General features: G+C 41.0%; 2 protein-coding genes across 4 annotated transcripts in view; both read right to left on the bottom strand.

Annotated features, from left to right (window-relative positions):
* Positions 1-5,218: 5,218 nt before the first annotated feature.
* LOC113580113 (actin, alpha cardiac muscle 1-like) lies at positions 5,219-9,647 on the bottom strand. Of its 3 annotated transcripts, none has more exons than XM_027014448.2 (9): positions 9,585-9,647; positions 8,708-8,855; positions 7,947-8,075; positions 7,734-7,844; positions 7,372-7,456; positions 7,037-7,198; positions 6,364-6,555; positions 5,866-6,047; positions 5,219-5,710 (listed from the first exon to the last, which is right to left on the bottom strand). In XM_027014448.2, the coding sequence occupies exons 2-9, from the start codon at positions 8,834-8,836 to the stop codon at positions 5,567-5,569; spliced, it is 1,134 nt and encodes a 377-aa protein (XP_026870249.1). In that variant the 5' UTR covers positions 8,837-8,855; positions 9,585-9,647; the 3' UTR covers positions 5,219-5,566. The 3 variants fall into 3 exon arrangements, with proteins under 3 accessions (XP_026870249.1, XP_026870248.1, XP_026870250.1); XM_027014447.2 differs by having other exon boundaries at positions 8,708-8,865; positions 9,585-9,644; XM_027014449.2 differs by lacking the exon at positions 9,585-9,647 and adding an exon at positions 9,215-9,563.
* Positions 9,648-10,567: 920 nt separating this feature from the next.
* Positions 10,568-27,478, bottom strand: part of LOC113580116 (golgin subfamily B member 1-like) — a 37,094-nt gene continuing 20,183 nt past the window's right edge. Inside the window, exons 21-29 of the mRNA XM_035525644.1 lie at positions 15,592-27,381; positions 15,227-15,384; positions 14,417-14,471; positions 14,162-14,308; positions 13,866-14,018; positions 13,299-13,396; positions 13,030-13,164; positions 12,683-12,797; positions 10,568-12,384 (exon numbers count right to left, since the gene is read on the bottom strand). Of these exons, the coding sequence (XP_035381537.1) occupies positions 12,226-12,384; positions 12,683-12,797; positions 13,030-13,164; positions 13,299-13,396; positions 13,866-14,018; positions 14,162-14,308; positions 14,417-14,471; positions 15,227-15,384; positions 15,592-27,381 (12,810 nt within the window). The 3' untranslated portion in view covers positions 10,568-12,225. The remainder of the gene's footprint in view (positions 12,385-12,682; positions 12,798-13,029; positions 13,165-13,298; positions 13,397-13,865; positions 14,019-14,161; positions 14,309-14,416; positions 14,472-15,226; positions 15,385-15,591; positions 27,382-27,478) is intronic.

The following is a 27,478-nucleotide window of genomic DNA, read 5'->3' as shown; positions in this document are numbered from 1 at the left end:
AGCAAGATATCAACATCGAAAGCCTTGCCCTGGTGCAACACTTCTGCACTTCTGTTCTGACACCGATTGGGGAAGACTGTAAATGAAAAAAAGAGCAAGCGAGCAATCAACATGATCCTTGGTGCACTGGGTCAGAAAGAAGCTGTGGCAGATGGGACTGCATCTCGATAAGAGCCACTCATTCTGAGACTTCATTAAGAGACTGTTCAAATGCTGCAATTGAAATGCATTAGCACCAAAATAAAGTAGCTAAAAAAGCTATCTGGTATGGGTGCACTTTCTTTTTCCTGATATATCTTTCATCTCTGCTCTCTCCCTTCTGAAAAGGGGCAACTCACTGCAGTGATAATATATGTAGAACATCTGTGCCTGTTTTTGTAAACAGGTGAGGCTGACATCAAAAGATTTGTCTTCTTTTGAAACACTTGTTTTGTTTCTAAGGATGACCGGACACTGGCCATCAGGTCACATTTCAAAGGGAAGTCACACTATAATAATGTAATTTAGAAACATAAAGCCTTTCCTGGGCTAAAATGCTTAAAGGCAAAGTATTGTGTTAATGTGGGATTAGAGGACTGCTGTGTGTCAAAGGAACTGGGTCTCCAGTGGTCCATAATGTGGAAACTTGCACCTTTTTAATATGTGTGTTTAGTGTGTATATCATATGCATTATCCACTGTGTCGGTTTACCAGGAAAACTAAAAGAGGAGTGAGAATCACTGAAGTAAGAAAGTAGTAGAGAAAGTGTGTCTGTGAGTACAAGAAAGATAGAAAACAAGTGTGTGAAAGGTACTAAGAGAGATGGCAAGTGAGAGAGGAAGTGAGTTGATTGTGAGAGTAGAGACTTGCCAATTTTTGTTTGAGCAAGAAATGTTCAGAGAATGCAAGAGGTCAGTCATAAGGGTCAGAAGTGAGGTTACCTGGTTCAAAGTAGGGTGTGTGTCTGCATGGTGTGTCTGCCTCCTCAGTTGAACCTTTTACAGTTATCCAATTAGAGGTGTACTAACTGGGACTTCAATACAGATTCAATTGTACCAGGAAACTCAATTTCCCATCAGGTCTACCTACTTTTTGAATCACTCAGTGAGTATTCTGTAGTACCAGCCAATGGTAAGGGTAACATTCTTAATTTTTACAGGACAAAGTTAAATGTGTATGTCACTATGCCCCTCCTAACTGGAGACAGACCTAATTACGAACTAGGCCACTATATAGGCCATTACAAAAAAAAAATAAAAATCATGCTGAACACAAATGCATTCGTGCACCAGTCAGAAAAGAGGCCCTAATTGTCATCTCTCTCTCTTTCTGTCTGTCTCTCATAGACACACTAGGGCCTGAGAGAAGGGCAGAGTTATTCATACAGGTGATTAATGGTATCTGCAAAATGCAAGCAGCAGGTTTGAATGATTTTGACTGTGTGTATTTCTACGGTCTCTTCCATTCTCATTAGAGCTGCATATTTTAAATACACTTCAGTGTCACTTCAGCTCTGCCACCTGCACTCTATGTATATTAGCAGCAAGGGGGGAGGGGGAGAGAGATGGGGGGGGGGGGGGGGAAGAGAGAGAGAGAGAGAGAGAGAGAGAGAGAGAGAGGAGAGAGAGAGAGAGAGGCCTGACTGAACACTCATCCTCTCTACTGCCTTCACCTTCACTCGCCTTTGGATGAAAAATGGGCCACTGGTACCCACTACAACTGCAGCATGAGGAGGAGAAGCATGAATAAATGGGCTTTTGTTTGTGATTAAAGATCATGGGATCCAGTCAGTGCAAGTGAGAAAAATCCCTTTTGTGAAACCTTTAAGGGTGACACGTATACTCAGGAAACAGAACCAAACACTGTCTTCACTCAGGGAAACTGTCTGTGGCACTTGGCCATAATGGGGCAGGAGAGGTGGCTCATCAGTAATACAGCACAACAATGCACAATATGCCAGTTAAATGAAAGGTGTTGTTTCAATACAGTGTAAGACCCCTCCTGAGAATTGCAGTACTTGACACTTGATGGCTGGCATGATTTCAATGGTATCATTTAATCTTAGGGCCAAACTGCACAGTTATATAGTTATTTTTGATCTCACAATAGAATTACATTAAAATGATTTATGCTAAAGGGAAAAAAAAGCATTTTAAATTGTATATCTTTGTAGTGTAGTGCTTACTTAAACTTTGTTTATATCTTATGTTGATAAGATATGCATGTAGTTTTCATCGTCCTGCATTGTAACATGCATGGTAAACGATCTGGTACCTAACAGGGCTTAAGAACTTAGGATCATACTAGGGGGAGACAATATGCATGCAGCTTAGCTCCATTCCACTTACATCAGGATCTATTACAATAATATTCCATCATGCACTAGAGTGAGATAGACGCTTGGTTTATGTTTCCTGGTGCATAAAATTGCAGTTCACTGTTTTGGAGGATTTGGGGTTATTTCTCACAGTCAGCCTACCTCTCACACATATGTCCCACATCATTATCAGCTCTTTCCTCTGGCAAAAATCATACATCACAGTGGCAGAAACAAGGACAAATGCTACAGGGGGTTAAATATCGAGCTGTGATGCATGTGCCTTTGCAGAACCTCAGTGTAGGGTCCATCTCTGTAGCGGAGTAAATTTAAGGCAGAATTCTTTTTTTTTTTTTTTTTTTTAGCTCGAGACATTACAAGAACACACATGCACATACACAGACAGACAGACAAAGAAAAAGAAAGAGAGAGAGAGAGACCCCTGATGTTCTGTGATTCTAGGCTCACTGGCTTCCTTTGTTAAAATGTCAAGAGCAAGATGCTGAGGTTAGAAAGTGGGCACACTCAATCTCCAGAAAAAATAAAAGAGAACAGAACAATCAGGAATTCTGCACTGCTCTCAAAATCACTAGCAAAGAAAGGTGTAATACAAAACAAACCAGTCTCCCTCAGTAATAACCAGTGATAACTGATTGAGATCATTTATAAAAGGTTATAATTGAATATATATTTTATATATTAGGGTGAACTTTTCAAGTCTACACCAATCATCCATCAAAAGTCTGCAGTTGTTTCATCTTTATGAGCATTATTAAAACCTTCACTATTTCTGTCAAACAGAAGTTTCTCTGTTTCTTTAAGCATCAGGTTAATCTTTAGTTCACATCTCTCTGTCTCTGTGTGTATTACATCACACTAAACATACCCAACTGCAAGGAATATCAGTCACTTTCATTCTCTCAGCCATTAGACAGCAGTGGCTCTCCTCTGTTGTTCAGTATAACATGGATCTCCAGGGGATTCAGGAATAATTCATGGGGTGTCTAAACCCTATTACAAAAAAATGAAATAACCTTTGTAAAGGACACTGAGCTGAAACCATAAATAAACCACAAGAGTAACACCAGTAGCTATGACTACATTTGAGTTAAAAGTTTAATCAGAACAAACAAAAAACCTACAGAATAGTGAAAGTATTGTGGGATGGTAAGGGAGGAGTATAAGACTATTTTAGATACCAAAGATCTAAATTACATAGTTGTAACATGACAGTACTTTTTTGGGGTGGGTGGGTGGGTGGGTGGGGGGGCAGTGAAAGAACTTAATTCCTAAAAGATAATATTGAGTAAATGTAGTCACCAATTTAAGCTCTAAATGCTGGCACTTTGCTGTAGCCCTGCTGTTTGTTTGTTTTTTCTACAACAAAGAATTAGTTGTGATTAGGGTGGAGCAATACTGCCACTTAGTGGTGACTAATTAACTACAAATGTAATCAAATTAAAAGGCATTTGCACAACTTTCACATTCAGTCATTTCTTCAATTGTGGTCTGCTTATTTATGTCTGCCTGTCCCCAGACCAGCATATGGGGTGCTGTAGCAGCTCACAGATGAACTCAGGCTTATCTTAATCACTTTTTCTCTTGCACCATCACTAGAGCTGTTGCTAACAAGATTTAAAATTATGCCTAAAATCTGTCCGACATGCTGCAGATCTGTAGAATCCCTTTCAATGGTCCTGCTCAGTTCAGTTTAATGCTACGATAGTGCAATTTGAACTTATGCTTAGACACTGGCGACACTATACGTTAGAAATCGAACAATCAGCATTCACGTCCTTCAGAGTTCACAGGTTATTGGGGAGGAGGGTCAAGAAATCGTCAGTGATGACTACAGAAGCACTGTGTGTGAGACGGGTGGTTTTGTGTTCAGAAAAGAAGAGAAAAACAGAAAAAACGGAGCCATTCCTGGGTGTCTCAAAAAGGACAGTAAAGGGACAGTCTATCCTTCAAATAGACAGCCATACTAAATAAATAGAGCCTGACATTAGACAAGTTTTATCAGTATTAGCCTATAGCACCATGGTAGGGTTCTAATAACTCTCTATATATTCTAATAATATAATTTGATTTCTTGATGGAACAAATCTTCAGTTTGTCCTAGCTCAATCATACAGCTTGATTGAGATGTTACCTCATTTTAGTCATAATCTTATACTTTTGACATTACCCTGGGTTAAGACTACACGAACGCAGGCCGATTTGACATAATTTTGTCGTAGCCAACAAATTTCCACCATTGGGTCTGATTATGAACATTGGGAAGAAAGAACTGGACTTAATGTGTGACATAATCGAAGAACAGTGATGTAGGGTCTGGGACGCCCCACGAAAAGTCTAGCATGTGTCAGAATTTTTGTATTTTCTTGCATAGTCTGACAAATTGTACATGTTTCTTAAGAGCATGACAGCATGCTCTATGGCACACATATGTAACAAAGTGAATAAAAAGAGGGATTCTTCTATTGTTGACTTCAGTTAGTGATTTTGAAACTAATGTGATATTAAAACATATCTTTGTATATTCATTTTCCTCCACCATTGACCGTATTAGGCTTATAATGTCTGTCATCACACATAGAGCTTCTGTAGCCATGTTTGACAATTCTTAACCCTCCTGACCTACAAAATTGAACAAGGACATGAATGATGATTGTTCAGCGTCAAATGTGTGGTGTTATCTATTGAGCAAGACACGGCAAGAATTTAAGCCACTACGATTGCCTTTTCTGACAAAGTGACCATCGTGAAAGACAAAAATATTGTTTAGTGTGAACCTGGCATTAATGAAATTTGTTGAATATGATACAAGACTATATTTGCACTTCTCTAGTATTGGGAATGCATTTAGCAATCAGATACAACCCCTTTGGCCACTTTGCTTCTAAGAACACCAAGACACAGTTTGTGGACAAGTACCAACGTTTATTGCTTTTGGAATCAAAACCCAATAAATCTGAGCAAGTGATGAGTTAATTTACTGTTGGCCTTATCAGCGTAAAATGAATCCCATATATAGCAGGCACAGATTCAGTCAGTGGCATACTGCAAAGGACTACTCAGACATAACAGGACAATACAGGCTGCACTGCTTTGAACCAAAGTGCATCAAGGAGGCCATCTGACAGAAAGGAGCCAGGAGTGTATTTTCAGATCCTCACAAGGGACTGAGGAGGAACATGAGTGGTGTGTGTGTATATGCACACATTTTTTTGTGTGTGTGTATGTGTGTGTGTGTGTGCATGCGTGCGTTTAGAAGCACTTTCGGTGGACGATGGAGGGTCCAGCCTCTTCATACTCATCCTTGCTGATCCACATCTGCTGGAAGGTGGAGAGAGAGGCCAGGATGGAGCCACCGATCCAGACGGAGTATTTACGCTCAGGGGGAGCAATCATCTGCAGTGCAGGAGGGAAAGACGGGAGTTGTCTAAGCAGTTAGACAGCCAGGGCTACACTGACACACTGTTTCTATTCTGAACAGCGGCAGCTGTCCTACAGCCCTAAGCAAAGGGCATTTGGCCTGAGGGGCTGCCTGCACAGCTGCCTGTTACCTTGATCTTCATGGTGCTGGGTGCCAAGGCTGTGATCTCCTTCTGCATCCTGTCACCGATACCTGGGTACATGGTAGTGCCTCCAGAGAGGACATTGTTGGCATATAGGTCTTTACGGATGTCGATGTCACACTTCATGATGCCATTGTATGTGGTCTCGTGGATACCAGCAGACTCCATACCTAAGAAAGGGTTTAGAGAAGTGGACAGGTAGGAGCAAGTGAAGGTACCAACTACATATTTAAGACTGCAAGTTAAGCCTGTTGTTGCAATTTATGTTGCAGTGTTCTAATCCAAAAGTAAAAAAAATCTTACTAATTACTAGGTACAAACTAGATAAACAGCATTCTTAGTTGCTTTGAAGCCAATCAAAGTCACTACTAAATATATTCTTATTTTCCAAGACATAATTTGAACCCTGAACCCATGTCTACTGGGTGAATGACATGTGGTTGAGCCTATCAGAAAGGAATGGCAAGATTCAATGTTCTGACTGACCAATAAAGGAGGGCTGGAAGAGGGTCTCTGGGCAGCGGAAACGCTCGTTGCCAATGGTGATCACTTGGCCATCGGGCAGCTCGTATGACTTCTCCAGAGAAGAGGAGGAGGCAGCAGTGGCCATCTCGTTCTCAAAGTCCAGAGCCACATAGCAAAGCTTCTCCTTAATGTCCCTCACGATCTCACGTTCGGCTAATACAAAGAGACACAGCGGTGTCTTGCATTCTTCTCTCAGTGGTCAGCCAGACCATGCTGGTGTACACACATTCAGAATAGCACAGATACAGGCACATACTCTAGCTCACACGTGTTTGTACATTCCTCTGTAGCATGTGCACATGCAGTGCTCGCATGGTTCCACTAGGCTGTGCTATTAATACCAGGCCAATGAGCACACTCACACAGCCCTACCACCCCCCTTGCTACTGGGTAGGGGATTAACATTTCTTAACCACCTGCCCTGACCAACCTTCCCCTTACTTACTCCCATTCTGGTGAATGCTATGCCCACTATTTCTGGTCTACACATACAGAGATACAAACACTACCAAAATAATCACAGGACATGGAAACATCCTCCAATACAAAACAAAGCCACACATGTTTCTGCAGGTGTGGGAGGCTGGAGGGTGGTGGTTGTGAGGCTGGAAAAAAGGCGCTGCATTTGCCTCACCAGTCGTTACGAAGCTGTAGCCTCGCTCTGTGAGGATCTTCATGAGGTAGTCAGTCAGGTCTCGGCCAGCCAGATCCAGCCTCATTATGGCATGGGGCAGAGCGTAGCCTTCATATACAGGCACGTTGTGGGTTACACCATCACCAGCATCCAGCACGATACCTACATTCAAACATGCACAGAGGAATAAGCCCTCTATGAAACAAATCAGAGTTCATGTTTGGGGATTTGTGCATTACTATGTCAAAATGGCAAAATGGCCTTACTTAACCCTATCTGTATGACAGTAAGTTTCTGAGGGTGGATAAGTGGGTGGTTGTGTGTGTTTTTCGCACCAGTGGTACGGCCAGAAGCATACAGGGACAGCACTGCCTGGATTGCCACATACATGGCAGGGACGTTAAAAGTCTCAAACATGATCTACAGACAAGTGAGAAGGCAACACTAAGCATCAGACAATTCTGTTATTATGACCACAGTCATGGTGAAATCTTGGGCCCAGTGAAAATGCCTGAATCCTTTGACCACTGCTGAAGTTGAGGATGATTACTTTTCACTGAAAACTCTAGTCCAATTATTACAAAACTACTCTGAGAGGGTAGCTCTCCAATAGAATGGCATTGATGTGTAGAATTAGAAACAGTGTGTGCTGTTATTTTCAGTGTAAATGTGTTAATTTAAGAGGGCCCATGCTGACCTGGGTCATCTTCTCCCTGTTGGCTTTGGGATTCAGAGGAGCTTCAGTCAAGAGCACTGGATGCTCCTCAGGGGCTACACGCAGCTCATTGTAGAAGGTATGATGCCAGATCTGAGCAAAGAAGAGATGACGAAGTTAGCACATCAAATAAAAAAACAAAAACAAAACAAACAAGCTATTGGTCTACTAGTCTTCATCAGCACTTGACCGTACCTTCTCCATGTCATCCCAGTTGGTGATAATGCCATGCTCAATGGGATACTTCAGGGTCAGGATTCCTCTCTTGCTCTGGGCCTCATCCCCTACATAGCTGTCCTTCTGACCCATACCCACCATCACACCCTGAGACATGAGCAGAGCAATGCACACTGTCAGTCTACAAATCAATGACCAAAAGGTCTCAGTGCATATTTCATCAGGGCTAGCTGTGCATTTCAGCCAACACATTCAACACAAAGAAATCTAAAACATTTCATGTATTAAACACAAACAATTTTCTAACTGCAAGAATTTTAATAGGTATCTAGTCAACTTTAATACAGTTTCTGTAAGTCTTTGCCAGAGTCTCCAAAAATCATTCTTCTTGACTCCTAAGCAATCTGTGCTCACCCCATAATATGCTCACCCCATAAACACCATGCCTCAGCTTGAGCCCACATCCCCCAGAGCACTGTGGGACTTGGAGTTAATGCCAAGTACTTAGAGCAGAAAGCCACAGATGGCCTGAAGATAAGTCCACACTAGAGCAGTGTGTAGTATGTTACAGCTGCACAAAAAGACGCCAGTGAAAAAAGGCTGAAAATTCACATTCTGCCTAATTTGATAAATTAGGCAGAATATCAGTTTAATATATGATAATTCCGAACAGGCTCCATGGCATTTTTTAAGATTCTCATATCCCATAGACCCCATAGCAAACCTGACAAGACAGAGAGCTGTGGAATCATTATTTAACAGCACACAGGACAACAGACCTGGTGGCGGGGTCTACCAACGATGGAGGGGAATACAGCTCGGGGAGCGTCATCACCGGCGAAGCCAGCCTTCACCAGGCCTGAGCCATTATCACACACCAAAGCTGTAGTCTCTTCCTCGTCACACATCTTCACTCACACAGCTGACCTGAACAGACCTTAGCAGAACACACACACCCCCAGCCCCAGCCCCACCAAAAGATGCAACATGTATAGGAATTAAGGAAAAACAAAGAAACAATTGCATTAAGGTTATTTGCTGATGGGAAAAATAGTGCATACCTTTTTATACATGGGACAATTACTCATATTTTATTTTAAAACCACAGACATGAGGCAGCAAGATGATGACATGAATTACCATGTCAGGTCAAAACATTTCACTGTTCCCCAAAGCATTTAGGAATTAAAGGCAACCAAACACAATGCCACAGACTGTGAGATCTAAGATTGGGTTACACCTAAATGTCTCACTATTCAATGTTGCTATATCAACAAGGCCCACACCTGAAATCTAGTACAGTGATGGTTATCTCAGAGACATAAATCTCCATGGTCCATCCACTGTGGTAACTCCAGAGTCTTGCTGTTAATGCCTTCCCACTAATAGCCTGGACTCTGGAAGATTATTTGTGATTAATACTAAAGCCTTGGAGCAATTTGCTGAATTGTCTGAATTATAACAAGGCAGAGAGTGTGAGTCACTCAGTCACTTAGGGCTTTGGAAAGCTATTCCATCCTGAACAAATGATCTCAGAGTTAAATATGAACTTGTCTAGCAGCAATTGCTGCATCACTCATGATCTTAATTGAAAAGGCAGGGCTTTGAACAGCTTTAATTGAACAACGCAGGAAAATTAAACTCAGTGGGACTCACCCAGAGAGGAGAGAAGAGGCTGTCGTGCTGTTGCGCCCTTTAGAGAGTGGACATGGTGGTCACCTGCCCAGCACAAATATATACTACCACCTTCATCAAACCCATGTCCCACTCTCCACCCCTCTGACCAACGCCACCTCACACCGCGAGCCTTTTTTGGAATTCATTCCCACACAACAGGTTCATCTATGTGGACAATGACTGAGGTTAATATTAGACAGTAATTTATTATGAGGTTGACAGACGATAGGGCATGGCCTCAGGGTTAAACGTTTGCGGGCAGGACGCAAGGCTCCCCACTCCAGGCTACTGACAGCGTTGGGATTTTGAAACCACATGCCTAATTGGGTCAATTTACTTGCACTCAACTGATGTTGCTTTTCAAGCAGGACGCAGGGTGATGTGGCAGGTGGGTGGTTCAAAGCAGCAGTCCCAGTTAATAGGACTCAAGGTGAAGCTTGAAAGAAAAAGACAGGCAGTACACACAGGCAGGCAGTACCCCCACAACACACACACCAAAAGACAAACGTTTGCTAACACGACTATAAATAAACAAGACCCAGGGGAGTTAGGATGGGGAAAGAATGGCCTTGTCTCCTCTGCCTTACGGTGTCAATCATACCCAGCGAGGGGAGGACAGTGGGGCATTCTGCCACAAAAGAAATTGCGAACCACACTGCCTTCAAAGGAAACATGTAGTAAGCTTCACTCCAACTAGGGTAAGAGGGAGGCTACCATTAACATTTAAACATGGGAGTGGATGAGAAGAGCAGACACAGTGAGTACATTCTCACTCCAGCAGAGAGGGGTAGAATGTGTAACTTCCTCCATTAGCCCTAATGAAATTGATTTTTAAAATGTTTAAATGTATTTCATTATACAAAACAAACAAACAAACAAAACATATAAAAAAAGGTATGCGCTATAGAACGTAGGGAGCACCATAGGGGAAAAAAAGACTGCTTTAAGGTAGTGCTGGAAGATCACGTTTTCAAACAATTTTATTAAAATTATTTTTTCGCTTTGACAAAACAACCACACATTCAAAAACCGCATAACTCCAAGGTATTGCACACACTTTTCAGCCTACTGACTAAGGACAGATGCAGTTTGTCTTCAAGAAGACATCATCCAAGTCTAGGGATTGTCCTCAAAAATAGACCCTATGTATAAAATAGGACAATGTGAATTCACTCAGCTTTTATGTCCATAAAGTTCCATTAATCTCTTTATCAGAATATATTTACAGATGAGGAACATAGATTCCAGGGAGCAGGTCCACTGTGTGCAACAGCATTATACAGTAATTCAGCATGTAAACAATCAGAGAAGATCATAGTAGATACAACAGCTATGAACCGAACATTACATATTAAGAATATGTACACAGCAACAAAGCATTACACCATGGAGCAGTGCATTCTCAGCCTTGGTCCTGGAGCGAGCCTGCACTGCACTTGGTCATTACAAAGTCATTAAGAACTTGTGTTTGCCTGAACAGTTGAGTCAGGTGTGTTAGAGCAAAGAAAACAGGAACATGTGCAATGCAGGGGTCCAGGAGCAGGAGCAGGGAAGACTGCCACTCGTGCATCGTGCATACACCCTTCTTAAGCTTACATCAGAAACATACTCCTACACAATGTGCCCTAATACCCATGTAGTTAAACAGTAGTTACTCTTGGGAAAGGTACCAGCTAAGCATGGTGCACAGCATTCTTCCTTTTGTAGGGTTTGGAGATGCAAAGGTTCAGAAAGGGCTACGCTAAAGCTGCAGTACCGTTCAGTATAGGGAAATTACACAGTATTGAAGTAACTACAATAGAAATGCAAAGGTATCAGGCACAAAATCAAAATATATTTCAGAATTCATACATCTAGTGCAATAAATATTAATTTATTTAAATATCTCACTTCTAAGGTATAATTCTCTCTTGTTTATCTGTAGTAAAACCAACCATCTTCATCAGTCCCTCTTGGTCATACACACATGCACACTCACACACACTCTTCACCCTATGGTAAGGGTGAAAGAAAGCCCTCCTGAATTATTTGGAAATTGAATCTATAAATAGAGAGTTCAGTGCATAACCTCATAAGCAGCAAAAATGATACAGACTCCTAGCTTCATGTTACATGTAAAATTCACAGGATACCTAAACGTGTTCGTGTCTGTGTGCGTGCACATGTTTGTTTTCACTGTCTCTGAGATTGGTAAAGGGTTGAAGAGAAGAAGCAGCACAAACAAACCCAGAGTAAGACACAGACTGGGTGTGCATTGTGCAAATCTCTTATGGACACATTTAACCAATGACAGTCACAGTAAAATGGACGCCAAATTACAGGGTAAGAGGGAGGCTGTCATAACAGGGTATTACACTGTACTCCTGGGTGTTTTTTATTGTTGTTGAAGACTCCTGTGTGTGGTCTTCCACCACATGTAACCTGCTATATGCAGTTGGAACATCCATCCAGAATTCAGTAACCATCACTATTAATTAAGTTGCACCACGTCCAGTGCAGTTGCTACACAAGAGAAATTTAAGAGCTCATGCTTTGATGGGCCACTGACCATTCTGCTATGGAACAGACCTCACACTGTAGTCTTTGTGGTTGTGAGTGACTGCTGGTTGTCATTAGTCCTCTAGAGAGTGCCACTCAAGCACATGAAGACTAGTATGTGTAGAGCAAGCAGATATGTCAGGAACAGGTAGCGGGACTTGGCCCTGGACGTCAGCAACTTGGAGCAGTATATACTCCGGCCTCTTAACCAGCGCCTGCATGAGTGAACTCCTGTCTTCATCTGGAGGATAGACACAGAGCAACAACACTGAAGAAAAGGCTCGCAACAGGTCAAAGGGTGATAAATGACTCTTCCATGATTATAAACTGAGTGTTATAAAGTGTGGATTATCTGAGTGTTTCTAGTTGTTGGTGTAGCTCTAGCAGACAGCACAACTTCAGGCCTAACACTATGCAAGCTATCTAACTAGAGCTAGGTATTTATGAGGGCTGAAGTTTTGAGTGGGGATGAAGCATCAACTGTAGGATGAATGCTGGGTCAGTGTGTGTGCTGAGGCTGTGGGTAAGCCCATGCCTACCTTGCGCATGAGAACATGCTGGTTGGGATCTAAAATCAGAGCTTCCCACTCATCATCAGTCTCCAGTTGGATACTAAAATCTCTTTCAGAAGACCGGGAGGGACTGGCTACCATGCTAAGAGGGAGAGAGCGAGAGAGTGAGAGAGAGAGAGATGCAGAGACAGGCACCACAGTAAATTAAAGACAACTGACAAAATAACTTTACATAAGCTTAGCCAATTCCAAGTTTAACTGCTAAGAAAAACCCCTGACTGAGCTTATTCAAAGCTACATAATGTGTGTTAAAACAGAAAGAACACCAAATCCCACAGTGCTATGGCCTTCTAGTAATGCAGACTGCCGTGCACCTCTTAGTCCTTTCCTTAGCCAATCCCAGCGCTTCTTCAACCGCTTCTCTCCTAGCCCTCTCGTCTTCCAGCCTATCATTGAGCTGAGATACATTCTGTTGGGCAGCGTCAAGCTGGAGCTCTGCATCTGTCAGTCTTCATCCAAGAAACATAAAACAAACACATACATTCATATATAAATAGAAGAATTCAGGTTTTTGGACATACTGCAATGAAAATGTACATATTTATTCTGCATTAACAGTGATGTTTGAATGTCAAACACCCACCTGCTCCTGAGCTCTCTGATGTCCAGGCCATCCAGATCTCCCACAGCACTGCTCTTTTCCTGAGGAGCTCCAGGTGCGACCTCCATACGTACAGAGTCCTGCAATCACAAAGCACAAATCAAAAAAAGCAATCATATTCCTCCTAAATCCAAACACTGCAAGAGTCAATTAATGTACCTTTTATATCTGCATATACACATGAAAGCATTTATAAACCATTTTTATTTAACCCATTTTTCTCCCCAATCTTAATCTCCTTCCAATTGCTGCATCTTTAAGAGCTGATGTCTGCAAATCACAAAATGAATATCCTTGCAGGAGAGCTTTAACTTCTTACTTCTATGCACTTAAACGACACACAATTGTGACTGGCTAGCATCACTATATCCACAAGGAGAGAAAACTTAAGTCATCTTTGCTACCCTGCAGCCTAGTTGTCAATCAAACTCTGGGACCAGTGATTGGACGCAACCTTCATACCTGATTTCACCACTTGGGAGCTACAAAGCTTTACCTTAAAACAATTTTAAAAAGCCATTGTCTAACAACAAAAGCCAGTGAGTTTACCAGAGTAGGAGCATGGTTGGTCTGATGCTGGTTCTCCAGCCAATAGCAGCGGTTCTGCAGGTCATTGAGACTCAGCTGTGTGTCTCGGAGTGTCTGAGACACTGCTCTCAACTGGGCAGACACTGCAGCCTTCTCTTCTACTGCCTGCTGCAGCTGCAACACACAAACGAAACACAGAAAATAAACATATCATCTGATTAGACAGCAATGCTTTTGTAAACATTTAACAGTTTTCAAGAACCTGGTTTTAACAATACTAAAGCAGTAATATCTGTTGCTGCAGAGTAAGGGCATACCTTGTTGTTGAGCTGCTGGAAGCTCAGATCTCGCTGCTGGAGCTCCACTAGGCAGCGCTGTACATGAGTTTGCAGTTGAGCTCTCTCTGCCTGCATCTGCACCAGCTGCTCTGAAGATACATCTTTACCTACAAGAGCTACTGATTCCTGGAGACACACACACCTAATAAACATAATCTAAAAACATCCAAGCCTTGCAGTTTTGTGCATGCAGAGAAAGTGACTTGAGTGTCCATGTATTCCGTGCTATCCTACCTTGCTGGCCTGTTTGAGGTCATAACATTCAGTCTGCAGTCGGCTTTTCTCAGACCTGAAGTGGAGGTGCAGATTCACTATGACATCTAACACACTCACTATTTCCATGAAATGATACATACAAGGTTTCCTGGTACTAGCATGTTCCAGCAGTGCATCTGGACTGTGCACCAAGACAAGCATATGGCTTAGAATTTCCCAGATAACATGCCAAAGCCCTGCCTAAAAGCTTCTTCTCTGTCAGTGCAATCCAGTCCTCAAGCCCTACCTAAACACAGTCTTAGTATGACCAGGCTCTGAGGAAGGAAACTCTCTTAGTCATATTTCTAGTGAGGTTAACCAAACAGAGGTTTTGGGAACCCCACAAGTTGCACTATTAAAGTATTCTGATTCATACCATGTGTGGCTAACCACTAGAACCACAACTATATGGAGTAGGCAGCAGAAGGGAGGGAAGAGTAGATAAGAGGGTAAGCTTGTCAGTGAGGGTCACTGCGGACATATCCGTCATGCCACATCTGTCACCAGAAACTGTCAGATTTGCTTAGCTATTCAAGAGGACCTGTGTCACTCCCAGAAACACAATACCCATATGGACCCTTCCCTGCATTAGACAGGGAAGCATAACATATGGCCACTTTCTAAAAGCACTACATCTTGTGATGACATATGACTTTTTTTTTTTTTTTACTCCGCTGAGAGGTGTTGAGAGGAGCATAAACATATACTTGGTGCCCCTAAACATTAAACATATACTGGCGAGTGCTGACAACTGGTTATATCTCATCAGTTCAACCAAACAAGACTTACCTCAGCTCTGCCAGTTCTGACTTACATCCACCAAACTCTCTCTCACACTGTAGCTTGTAAACCTGTGCCTGCTGGAGCTCCCTCTGCTGGTCATCATATTCCTGCTTCAAGCCCACAAGCTCTGTGTTCTGAGACCTCAAGGTTACAACCTCCTTAAACTGGAAAGTGGAAAAAAGAGCAGAGGCACTTAATATGGCAGAAAGCAGAATTTTCATTATAAAGTTTAAAAGCACAGAATTCCATGCTTGAGCATGTCAAAGCCAAGCAATGTGAAAGCACACCAACCAAATACCACATGCCATGAGCAGAAGCCCACATGCCACAAACATTACTGAATCTATTCAGAGCCACAGCCTAAAACTCACCAGGCCATCCCTCTCAGTCTGAAGGGCATCAACACTGACGCTAAGGCTACTCGACTCTTCTGCTTTGATAGAAGTAAGTGTGCCGGCACTCGATTGCTGCTGTCTGTACTCAAGTTCCCTCTTGACCTTTCTGAGTTCCTCCGACAGCCTGTCTCGGTCAGTCTGCAGACTGGCCATGGCTTTGGAGAAGGCAGTAACCTGCCTGCTAAAGGAGCTGTTCTCCAATGAGACATGTTTAAGTTCTGCTTCTTTTTCAGATATGGCTCTTGAAAGGTCATTCACCAGCCCCAACAACTGGGAGTGAGGGTCAGTGCTTTCCAATGCCAAAAGCTTTTGGACCAATACATTCCTCTCTGTGGTAAGAGCAGACATCTCTGAGGTGGCATCATTTAGCTGTCTCTCAAATGTATTCATGGATGCTGTAGTTTCCCTGAGTTCTTCATCGTACCTGCTGCGTAAAATCTTAAAATCATCAATGAGCTGATCCCGGTCATTTTGGAGTGCTGCCATTGCTTTGCCAAGTGATACATTTTGCGACTTCAGAGTTTTGTTGTGAATTGTAGCCTCAGACAATTGCTGCTCTGTCTGCATCAAGTCCGTGGCCAAATCCGCAACTCTCTGTTCTGCAGTCTCTCTCTCGTTTCTCATCAGGTCAACTTCACGTTCAACAACTTTCAGTTCTTTAATGTACTTCTCTTCAGCCTCTGCTAATTTCCTCTCTGACTCCTTCATCGTTTCCTTCATACTCTTATTCAAGTCATCAGTAGCTACTTTTTGAGCAAACAATTTTTGCTGAAGTTCATTACATTCAGCAGCTTTGGCTGCCACAGCCTGTTGCAAATCAGTAATCACTTTGCTCTCATTTGTATCCAGCCTCTCTTTATGCAAGGCCAATATACTGTCTTCAAGTTCTTGTACCTGAGACTGTAGTTTAAAATTCTGAACTTTTAAGGCTTTGATTTCCTCCCCTTCCTTCTCCACTTCTAGTAGGGTATCACGATGCTGCATTTCAACGGTTTGTTTTTGGTTTTCAAGGTTTTTAATTGAATCCTGTTGCTTTTTGAGAAGATCCTTCAGCTGGTTGTCTTTAAGAGATAACACCTGATTTAAATCCTCCCTGTATCTAATGAGCTGTGCTTTGAGCATGGCGTTCTCTGAATTGAGATCATCCATCTGATGGAGCAGAGTCTTGATCTCTTGTTTTATGTTCTTGGTTACACTCAAGCTGCCCTCAGCTATCTTTTCTCTGCCACTTGTCCTGCTTTGTTTTACCTCTGATACCAAATGTTCCTTCTCAGCTTGCAAAGACACAAGTGAGTTCTGTAAAGTGTTTATATTTGTTGCCATCTGCCCTTTTTCCTGAGCAGATCTGTCTAATCTGGCCTGAAGACTTCTTACTTTGCTTTCCAATGTACTCAATTCTTTCTCTGTGCTCTCTTGCTTGGCATAGAGGACAGTTAACCTGTCCTCATACCCTGCCACCTGAGCACGATGATTAGCCTGAAGATGCCCTAGGTAGTCAGACATCTGCCCATCTTTTGAAGATAACAGAGAGGATATCTCTGTATCTTTGTTCTGAAGGAGAGATTTCAAGTGCAACGAAATGGCTTCTTGTCTTTCAAAATCAACCATTATCTTACTAAACTGAGAATTGGCTGTGAGGAGCTGAGACTCTGTGTCTGCCAACACCTTTTCTGAATGCTCAAGGCTGGATTGTAGTTGGGAGACTGAACATATTTGCTCATTAAGTTGTTTGACATGTGTGCTTTTCTCAATCTCTAACTTCTCAATGAACGCATTCTGTTCTAATAACTGTTTGTTAAGTATTTCAACTTTTTGTTCGAGTTCAGTATTGCTTGTACCCATAATAAAGAGCTGCCTCTGATGTGCTGCAGCTGCTACTGAATACTCACTCAATGTCCTCTCTAATTTCTTTCTGGCAATCTGCAGATCATTTAGTGCTCTGACTTTTCCCCTGATGTCCTCCAAAAGCCGAGTAATAACAAAGCCTTGTTCAAGAAGCTGGCTATCCTTGTCATGTAAAACTTTTTGGAACACGCTGTCCCACTGCTTTGCAGCATCACTATTGATTGGATCTACACTGAACACAGCTAGTTTGGCTGAATTAGTCTCTGCTTCTCTCTGCAGAGTTTTAATCTGCAACTCTCTGGATTCTAACTTTTTTTGTAATGATACAATAACTTCGGCTTCCTTGTCATTCCTCTCTTGTAAAGCATTGAGCTGTTTCTGCAACTCGTTTCTCTGTTCTATGAGAACTGCTTGTTGTTCTTCAGCCAGTTTTCCCATCATTTTCTCCTTCTCCACTGACTCCATTTCAGACTGTTGTTGTCTTTTGGTCAGTTCCTGCTGAAGTCCATCTTTTTCAGAAGTTATTTTGGCCAATTCCTTTGTGGCTTCATTAAGGGCATTTTTGTGTGACTTTAATTCATGTTCAAGACTCTTGTTCTCTATCTGCAAATTATTGAGCTTTTCAGTCATTACTCTGTGCTCTTTCTCCATTCTTTCCTGCTCTGCCCGAGAGTGCTTTAAGGATCTTTCAAGATTCAGAATTAGCTCCTGGTATTTTATACAGTCATGTTGTAAATGATTGATCTCTTGATGCTTCTCTTTCAGCAGCTCTTGAAGTTCCTTCTTCATATTTTTTGAACCCTCTGTGCCTCTTTGTAGTGCTTTTAGTTTGACCTCAAATTCTTTAACAAGGTTTAGGTGCTGGTCCTCCTTTTCTTGGCAAACCTTTGCCTTCTCTTCCTTGACTTCTAGTAGCTGGGTTGAAAGCTGCATATTTTGTGTTTGCAAGATATTTATAGCCTCAGTCATCTCATCAATTTTTTCGGAATTTTTGAGTAGAACAGTCTCTAAATATTCATTTTCATTTTTCACCTTATCAGATGTTTCTTGAACATTTTCAAGTTCTTCCTGCAACAGACATTTGTCATCTTCCAAAATCTTAACCTTTTCATTCAGACTTAGGGTTTCTTGACTGTTTCCTTCAATCATATGTTGAAGTTCCACTATGGTTTTGTTCCTCTCAATTAGTTCAACTTCATGGTCATTTTGTGCTTGTTTCAATTTCTCAGAAAGATTCAACTTCTCCCTTTGTATTAACTCAACCAATTCAATCTGTGTAGCTAAATCTTCTTTTTGAGCCTCAATTTGGGATGTGAAGGTGTTATTCAAATTAAGGGCTTCATTTAATTTGAGCTGCAGATTATTTTCAGTAGCTTTTGACTCCTTGTGCCACTTCTCAAGGGAGAAGCTGGTTTCTTTCAGTTCCTGTGCCAAGTTCTGGTTATCCTGCTGAAGGTCACACATTTTCCCTCGGAGCTCCTCTGATGATTCTTGCAGGGACCTCATTTCACTCTCCAATTGCTTATTTCTCACTGTTAATTCATCAACAGTGCGTTTCTGTTGGTCATCAAATGAGATCAAGTCCTTTCTAATCTTTGCATTTTCCTGCTCAAGCTCCTCGATCTTTTGTTGCTTTAACTTGGCAAACTTTCTCATTTTTTCTTTAACTTTGTCATTTTCTTTCTCTAGTTCAGCAACTTGCTTTCCAAGGTTGTCCTTTTCTGATTCATATTTGTGAGCCTTTAAAAGAGATTGCTGTCTTTCACTCTTTGCCCCTTCAAGAAGTTGCCTCATTTTATCCATTTCTGTGCTTACATTCTCATATGCTTGCAAAAGAGATTCATACTCCTGTTTCAAATCTGCATGCTTGGATTTCCATTCAGATAGCTCCTCTGTCTGTGAGTCTTTCAGGGACTCCAGCTGGCATGAAAATGCTTGCTTCTGTTGGGTGATGTTCTCTATAGTGAGTTTAAGGCTTTCACAGGCTGCTGACAGGTTGTGATTATCACTCAAAATTCGATCCACATCTGCAGCAAGATTCTGCTTCTCAACACTTAAGGTAGATATGCTACTTTCCAGATCGTTTCTCCTTCTTTTCAATTCAGAAACTATGCTTTGAAGTGTTAACATCTCAGTCTGTATCTGTTCATTCTGTGATGATACTTTCTGCATTTGTTCTTTGATGGCCCAATTCTCCTTCATTAGCTCTTTACGAGAAATTAAGGCTGCTTGAAGTTTCTTTGTCAGCTGATCTACAGATTTATTTTCCCCAACATCCCTAACTGGTGGTTTTTGTTGAACCTCACTAACTTCAATTCTCATTTTTTCCATTTCAACCTCATGGAGATGCATCTGCCTTTGTAGTTGTTGTTCTAGGGCAGATATTAGCTCTTCCTTCTCTGTGAGCAGAATCTGAAACTGTAACAGACTATTACTCTCTTTTTGCTCACAGGTTAACTGAGAAGACAGACTCACTGACTCACGATACTGTATAGATGGCTCATGATCTGAGACTGTCTTATTTGTTAATTCAACCTTTAAAAGCAACTCTTCATTTTGTGATTCAAGCTGCTTTATCATTGACTCAAGAAGCGTAACATTATGTTTGGACCTTTCAAACTGCAATATGCAACTTTCTTTTTCTTTCTGTAGTACTTCCACTTGCACTTTCAACTGATCAATTTCAGATCTTGTGTCTTGCCATTGGGAATGTTCCTGAGAAACCTGTTGTTGAGTTACAGTTAACTCGTTCTGCAAAGCAAGTAATTTGTCTGACTTCTGAGCGACCTCTGCTAATGCAGACTCCAGCTCAGTTTTTACACGGTTTCTTTCTTCTACAAGTCTTTCAATTTCATTTTGAATATCACTCATCTTGTACTCCTCATTTTCTCCCGCCATCAAACTAGATTTAAGCTCTCTGACAGATGAACGAAGTATATCCATCTGATTTTGATGCTCAGACTGTAGGTGCATCATGTCTTTTTGTAGCTGTTCAAGCTGTTGCTCAGCCAACTGTATATACACCTTCTGCCTTGCAATTTCTTCATTCTTCTCACTGATCTCACTAACAGCAGAGTCAAGTTCACATTGTATGGCCACAATCTGATCAGCAAATTCTTTGGCTCGGGCTTCTACCTCAACTAATAATTCATCTTTTCGGGTCAATTCAGAGGTTGTTTTTTCAAAGTTATATTTAAGATGCTCCAACTCCTCAACAATTAATGCTTTTGTTTCTTGTTCAGTTAAGGACATTCTTAAATCTTGCAGAGTTCTCTGTTTTTCCTCATTATTTCTCTTTAGGGTCTCTATCTCTTCTTTTAGAGTTGTTGAGCTCTGTAGGGCACTTTCTAGCTCTTGAACCTTGCAATCATAACTTAACTGGGCAGTATGGAGCTCACGTGTTTGCTGATTGTGCTGCTCCTGAAGAGCTTTGTAATTTTCCTTGATTTCACAAAGCTCTTCAGTATATTTTTTCTCAGCCTCCTGGGATTTTTTTATACTTTCTTTGCGGGCTAACAATGCTGCATGAGCTTTCTTCTGAAGCATTGTTTTCTCTTGCTTTAACTTGGCAAACTCATTTTCTAGTTCTCTAATACGACTTGATGTTTCAATTCTTATATTTTCATCTGTCATAATGACATCGTTTTTAAGTTGCTCCAATTTCACCATCATTTCCTGCTTCTCCTGGTCAAATGCAGCATTTTTTTCTTTAATAATAAGTTGAAGCTGGTCAATTAAGTGCCTCTGTTCATCTAGTTTCTGAAGTGTGGAAGACAAATATGTCTCCCGTTCATTTAGTCTGTCTTTTAAGTAACAAGCACCTTCCTCCATTTGTACAATGTTTTTCTCTTTTTCTGACATGAGCAGAACTAACTCATTAATTTTACTGTCTTTCTGTTTAAGTTGCTGATTAAGGTCAGAAACAGTTGCATCATGCTCTTTTATCACAGAGGTTCTTTGAGTCATTAATTCTTCCAGTTTCTCCTGCATGGCTGAAATTTCTATGCCATTCTTAACATGCTGTGCATTTTGATTCTCATGTTCCTCTATTTTCTTTAACAATTCTTTTCTGGCAATGAGTGCAGCATGAAGCTTTTTCTTAATGGCCTCTTTTTCTTTAGCTAATTTACTGATTTCAGAATTAAGATAATCACGATCTTGGACCAATGCCTTGTTTTCCTTCTCCATATTTTTCATTTCACTTTGAGAGACAGACAGACTTGTTTTGGCCTCCTCCAGCTGTAAAACAAGACTGTTTTTTTGTTCCTCATGTCTCATCCTTTCATTAGCAGCAGATGCAACTGTCTGAGTTATTGAGGCATTCCCCTCTTTCAACTGTTGGCTGAGTCCAGTTAACAGTTCTTTTTGCTGACTGATCTGAATGCTCATACAACTTATCTGCTCATTTCTCATTTGAATTTCAGAAAGAAGTGCATCATGTTTCACATTAGTCTCTCTGAGTTTCTCAGTTTCTACCCTGAGTTTTTCTTGAAGACTGTTTACACTTTCAGACAATAAAATAGTTTTTTTACAGTCATCCTTACTCCTCTGTTGATTTTGTAGGCACTCAGCTTTCTTTTGTTCTAGCTCTCTACTTAGCTCATCTAATTGCTGTCTAAGGAAACATGCTGATGACTGACTATTTTCTTGCAACTGTTTAATTGTGGTTAGCAGAGAGACCTTCTCTTCCTCAAAAGCCAATACTTTATCTGACAAGGACTCCTGACTACCTTTCAATTTCTTAAACTCTGTTTTCATATCATGTAAGGCTTGTCTCAATTCAAAATTCTCATGTTCTTTAACCTGAACTGTGGATAAAATCTCCTCCAATTTGGTTTTACTTGCTAAAGCATCCAATTCTTTCTCCTTCAGCTTCTCTGAGCCTTGTTTAATGGCCAACGTTGCTTGTGCCAACTTTTCATTTAAGTAATCTAGGTCCTGTTTCAGAGCATGCACTTTACTATCTTTTGACATCAATTCATTCTCAATTTTTTGGATCTGTCCAGCAAGGACATTCTTAGCCTGAGTTTCCCTATCAAGAACTGACAGCCACCCCTTTTCAGACTCCTGAAGAGTTTGTTCAATTCTCTGAAATTTAGATTTCAGTCCCATGATTACATCATCTTTGGCACTAACCTGAGCCTGGAGTTGCTCCATCTCTGCCTTTGTTTTCTCCATCACTTCATTCATGTTACTGGACTGCAGCTGACTTTGAAGTTGTTCTTGCATCCTCTGAATCTGGTAGCTATAACTCTTACTCAGCTCCTCTTTTTCCAGAACCAGTCTGTTGACCTCCTCTTCCTTTAGTGAGCTTTCACTGCTCACTTTATCTAACTCCTCTTGAAGCTTCTTGCACAATTCATCTAGTTGCTGCATCTCAGACACTACATGTTCTGTATGTTTTACCTGAGCAGTATACTGAGTATCAATAGCACGTAGAGCCAATTCCCTTTGCTCAAGGTTCTCAGTTAGAGAATCAACCTGGGCTGCAACTTGAAGGTGCTGTGATTTTAATCTTTCAATCTCAATAGTTAAAGAGTCAGCATTCATTTTTTGAGCAGCTAATGCCTCATCCTTTTGAATGGAGACATTAGCATTCAGTACTTGCAACTGCTGAATTTCATTCTGCAACAACAATGACTCTTGCTTAAGAGTCATGATACTATTCTCTGCAATGTGAATTTTTCCATCACGCTCAGTGATAGCCTGGTTGAGGTTCATTATTTCTTCTTTTTTTGTTGAAAGCAGATTCTTTGCCTTCTGTAGTTCTTCTACTTGGGAGGCAAATTTATCCTGAAGATTGGTTAAGGCACTTTGCTTCTCTTCTATTGCTCTGGAAAGCCCAGTAGACCCCTCTTTGAGCTCCTGAATCTGGCCTTGCAGCTGGGACACTAGCTCTGTACTTTCCATGAACTGATTTTTGATCAAGGCAGCCTCATCAGCCTTTCTCTGAAGATCCTGAAGAGCTTTATTTTGGCCCACCACAATACACCCACTTCCTTCCAGAGCTGCTTTTAGTCTAGTTATTTCTGCAGACTGGGCACTAAGGTTAGCATTCAAAGCCAAAACTGATTTGTTGAGGTCTGACAATTGTTGTCTCAGTGCTTCACACTCTAAATCTTTGGCTTTCAGTGTTTCATTTAAGCTGTTAATCTCTTCTGAGGATACAGTTCTAATATCAAGAATCCCCTGCTCTTTTTCAGTTACTGTTGTCCTGAGCTGTTCAGTCTCTGAGGTTAACTTCTGGACTTCAGAATTCAGTTGTAAAACTGTCTCTTCAAGTTTGGCTGCACTAGTCTTTATGCTTAGATACTTATCCACTTCCTCCTTAAACAGAGAATCCTTTTTAGCCACCAAACCCATCAGACAATCATTCTTTTCGAGTAATACCTGCAATTCCCCCTGTAATTTACAAATCACATCCATGTCAGAGTTCATTCGAGCTTTAGATGCCTCCAGTTCCGCCACGTTTTTTTCACTGAGCAGAGTGATCTCTTGATCTTTCTTAAGCAACACAACATCCTTCTTCTGCATTATTCTTTGTAAGTTCTGAGCCTCTTTCTTTAGTTTGGCAATGGCTTCCATTTTCTTGCTGATCTGATCTTCACTCTCGGTAGATTTGACATGTAACTGATTCAAGAATGTCTCCTGTTGCCTGATAGATTCTTCTCTTTGTTGCAACTCAAGCTGTAAGCTGTCTGTTTTGGAGCACTCAGTTGCTAGCTGTTGTGTCAAAGAGGTTATTTGTACATCCCTGTTGGCCAACTGACGATGAAGGGCAGCTACCTCTTCAAACGTTTTGGATATTTCTGTCACAGAAATTTGGAGTTCAGCTTTTGCTTGATCATTTTTCTCATTTAGTGCCTGAATACTATCTTTGAGATTCGTTAACTCAGCTTGTTTCAGAGCAAGTTCCTCTCTCAGTATAGCATTTTCTGCTAAGTTACTCTCCAAAGAGATTTTTAGATCTGCATTATCCATTTTGAGCTTTACAATTTTTCCATTTAAGGCACCCAAGTCACTCGTAAGTGAAACAACAGACTCATTGCTTTTGTTAAGTTCAAAAGTGTGACTGTGGCATTCCAGAGACTTCTGCTCCAGAGTACTTTCTTTTTCTTTCAAAAGCTTACACAATGTTGAACATTCTCCTTTCAGTGTCTCATTGTCAGTCTGGATGCTTGTACAGAGCTCTCTCTGTTTATCAAGTTCTCCTTGCAAAGAAATACATTCCTTTGATTGCTGTTGTAGGACACTGTCTTTCTCCATCAGTCCTGACTTAAGTGCACTAGTCTGCTCCTGAAGTATTGAGAGTGTTTCTTGCAGCTGAGCAAGCTGGCTCTGATATTTCTCAATCTGTATGTGTTGTTCTGCAATGAACTCCTCTTTCTGAGCAATGCTGTTGGTAAACTGAGAATTGGAGGTCTCAGCCTGTTCTTTTAAATGTTTCACTGCCTCCTCACTCTCTTTTAGCTGTTTTGAGAAAGAAGCACATTCAGCATTTTTTTTAAGTAAACCTTCTTCAGAACACTTTTGGTTCTGCTCAATTATTTGGCTAAGCTCTTCTGACCTCAAAGACAACTCTTTTTTGTCTTTAAGCAAGCACTCTATGGTATTACAACTTTCAGCATGCTGCATCTCAAGCCTAGATATTTTGTCAAATAAAGAGCTTCTTTCTGCTGTTAGTTCTGACAATGATTTAACAATGTCAGCGTTTTCTGTTTGAAGATAGCCATTTTGCTCAAAAAGATGAGAGATTTGAGAAGCAAGGTTTTGATTATCTTCCAGTGTTGTTGCTACCTTTTTATCAATTTCAGACTCTGCCTGCCTTATTTCAACCAATTCTTTCTCCTTATTTTCATACATAGCTCGTAACTGCTGGTTCTGCCCACTCAGTGCCTGAATATGGTTATGAAGTCCAGTTATTTCATCTGTAAGTTTAGTCTTATTTGTCATCAGGTCTGCCAGAGACTTTTTCATGTCAGCATTTTCAGTCTCCAACCTCACATTAAGCTCATTCATACTCCCCAACTGACTGCTGAGGGAAGCAACAGATTCGTTGCTCTTATTCAGTTCACGCATGTGTACTTGACACTCTTGAGTTTTCTCTTGGAGGGCTGTTTCTCTTTCTTGAAGGCTCTGACTAAGTTGTGTACATTCTCCACTGAGTGAGACATACTTGCTCTGAAGGTTGGAGAGAAGATCGTTTTGCTGTGTGAGCTCACCCTGTAAAAAAGTGAGCTGAGACATTTGGTCCTGCAATAGGGTATGTTTCTCCAGTAGTTCTGATTTCAAAGTAGCCTCATGTTCTTGAAGTAGAGTCACAGTCTCTTGAAGTTGCATAACTTGGTTCTGTTGGGCATCTATTTGTGCATTGTTCTCACTTACAGTTTTTTCTTTCTCTAATATTCTACATTTGAATTGGTCCACCTGAGAGTTTAAGGCCTCATTTTGGTTTTGTAAACAACTGAATGCTTCTTCACTCTCTTTTAGCAACTTACTGAGATGACTACACTCACTTGTCTTTCCCAGAAGGGTTTCAGAGAGGGACTTTTGGTTTTGCTCAAGGATGTTAAGTTCTGTGGTTCTAATATTTAGCTCATTCTTATATTTAATTAATTCCTCTATTATTTTGTGATTTTCTAAATGCTGAATTTCAAGGCCAGATATTTTACTCATCAATGAGTGTTTTTCCTCAGAAATTTGTATCAGGGACTGTAGCTTGATCTCAAGTTCTTGTTTAACATTATGATTCTCATTAGTGAGAGTCTTCACTTGTGACTGTAAATTGATGTTCTCATTTTGCAAGACATCTATGTTTTCATTAACTTCAAACAACCGCTGCTGTTGAATATTAAACTCCTCAGAATTCTCCTTCAAAGATTTCTGAAGAGTTAGGTTTTCACTTTTCAATGATTCTAAACAGACTTCTAACTTTGAAATGCTCTCAGATTTTTCAGCCAGTTCCTTTTCTAGACTTTCCTTACAATCATCTCTTGCCTTGAGCTTTGAATTTAGCATCTCTATTTCTCTTTCTGCTTTTTCCTGTTCATTCTGAAGTCTTTGTTCCAGTGATGATATGGTCTTCTGCTTCTCCTTCACCTGTTCTTGGCAGTCAGATTGTACCTGGAGCTGACTGGATAAAGCCTGAAGCTCACGATCATATTTTGTGACCTTTGCCAGTAGCTTGTTACGTTCCTCTTTGAGCGACTTCATTTCTTTTTCATACGTTTGCTCCCTGTCTATTATCTGTTCTTTGAGCTTCTCATTTGAACTTCTGGTCTCTTTGAGCTGTAAGAGAGCATCCTCAGACTCCTTAAGTTTTTGAGTAGCAGCAAGCACTTGCTCCTTTAATAATGACATCTGAGTTTCACATTCTGAAAGATGATTGCGCTGATTCATATTTAACTTCTGTAGCTCCATCTGGAGATTTTGCATTATCATTTTATCTTTTTTCAACTGCTTTTCCAATTCTTTAAATTCTGCTACCTTTGACTCCAGCTGTTTTCTGGCCTCATTTAGGTCACCCTCCGTAGCCCTCAGCTGCTCCATTAACTCTGCTATCTTTGTATTAAGCATATGCTGATCACAAGACTGTGATTCTCGAATGATTTGCACTTCCTGTTCTGCTTTAGCCAGGGTGCTCTCGATGCGAACAAGATCCTCCTGTTTATGCTTAATCTCCTGTTTAAGTTCATGGATTTGTTCTGAATACTCTGCCATATTGCCAGAAAGAGCATAAATTTCCGTGTCCTTGTCTGTGATAATATCTTTAAGGCTGTCGATCTCTCGTTCACAGCTTTGGAGATCTTGAATAAGTTGCGCTCTTTCTTCTAAATGTGTAGTGTTTAACTTGTCCAACTCATCATTTGTCTGATCCAAATCGCTCTGCAGTGATTCTATTGTTGCTTCTTGTTTCTGTGTCTGGAAAATTATAACAAACAAACAATTACCATCAACAGTAACTGACTTCTGATTTCTGCCACACACTAATAAGAATTTGATTTTATTTAACAAGAGC

The sequence above is a fragment of the Electrophorus electricus genome, chromosome 4 (assembly GCF_013358815.1).
Source record: "Electrophorus electricus isolate fEleEle1 chromosome 4, fEleEle1.pri, whole genome shotgun sequence".
NCBI lineage: Eukaryota > Metazoa > Chordata > Actinopteri > Gymnotiformes > Gymnotidae > Electrophorus > Electrophorus electricus.
The sequence above is the reverse complement of the archived record's forward strand: the minus strand, read 5'-3'. Positions and strand labels throughout refer to the sequence as shown.

Coding starts and splice junctions, on each gene's coding strand:
- LOC113580113 (XM_027014448.2), bottom strand. CDS start 8,836: ATGTGTGACGAGGAAGAGACTACAGCTTTGGTGTGTGATAATGGCTCA. Junction 7,199..7,371: donor TGCTTCTGGCCGTACCACTG/GTGCGAAAAACA, acceptor GTTTGAATGTAG/GTATCGTGCTGGATGCTGGT. Junction 6,556..7,036: donor CTACAGCTTCGTAACGACTG/GTGAGGCAAATG, acceptor TCTTTGTATTAG/CCGAACGTGAGATCGTGAGG.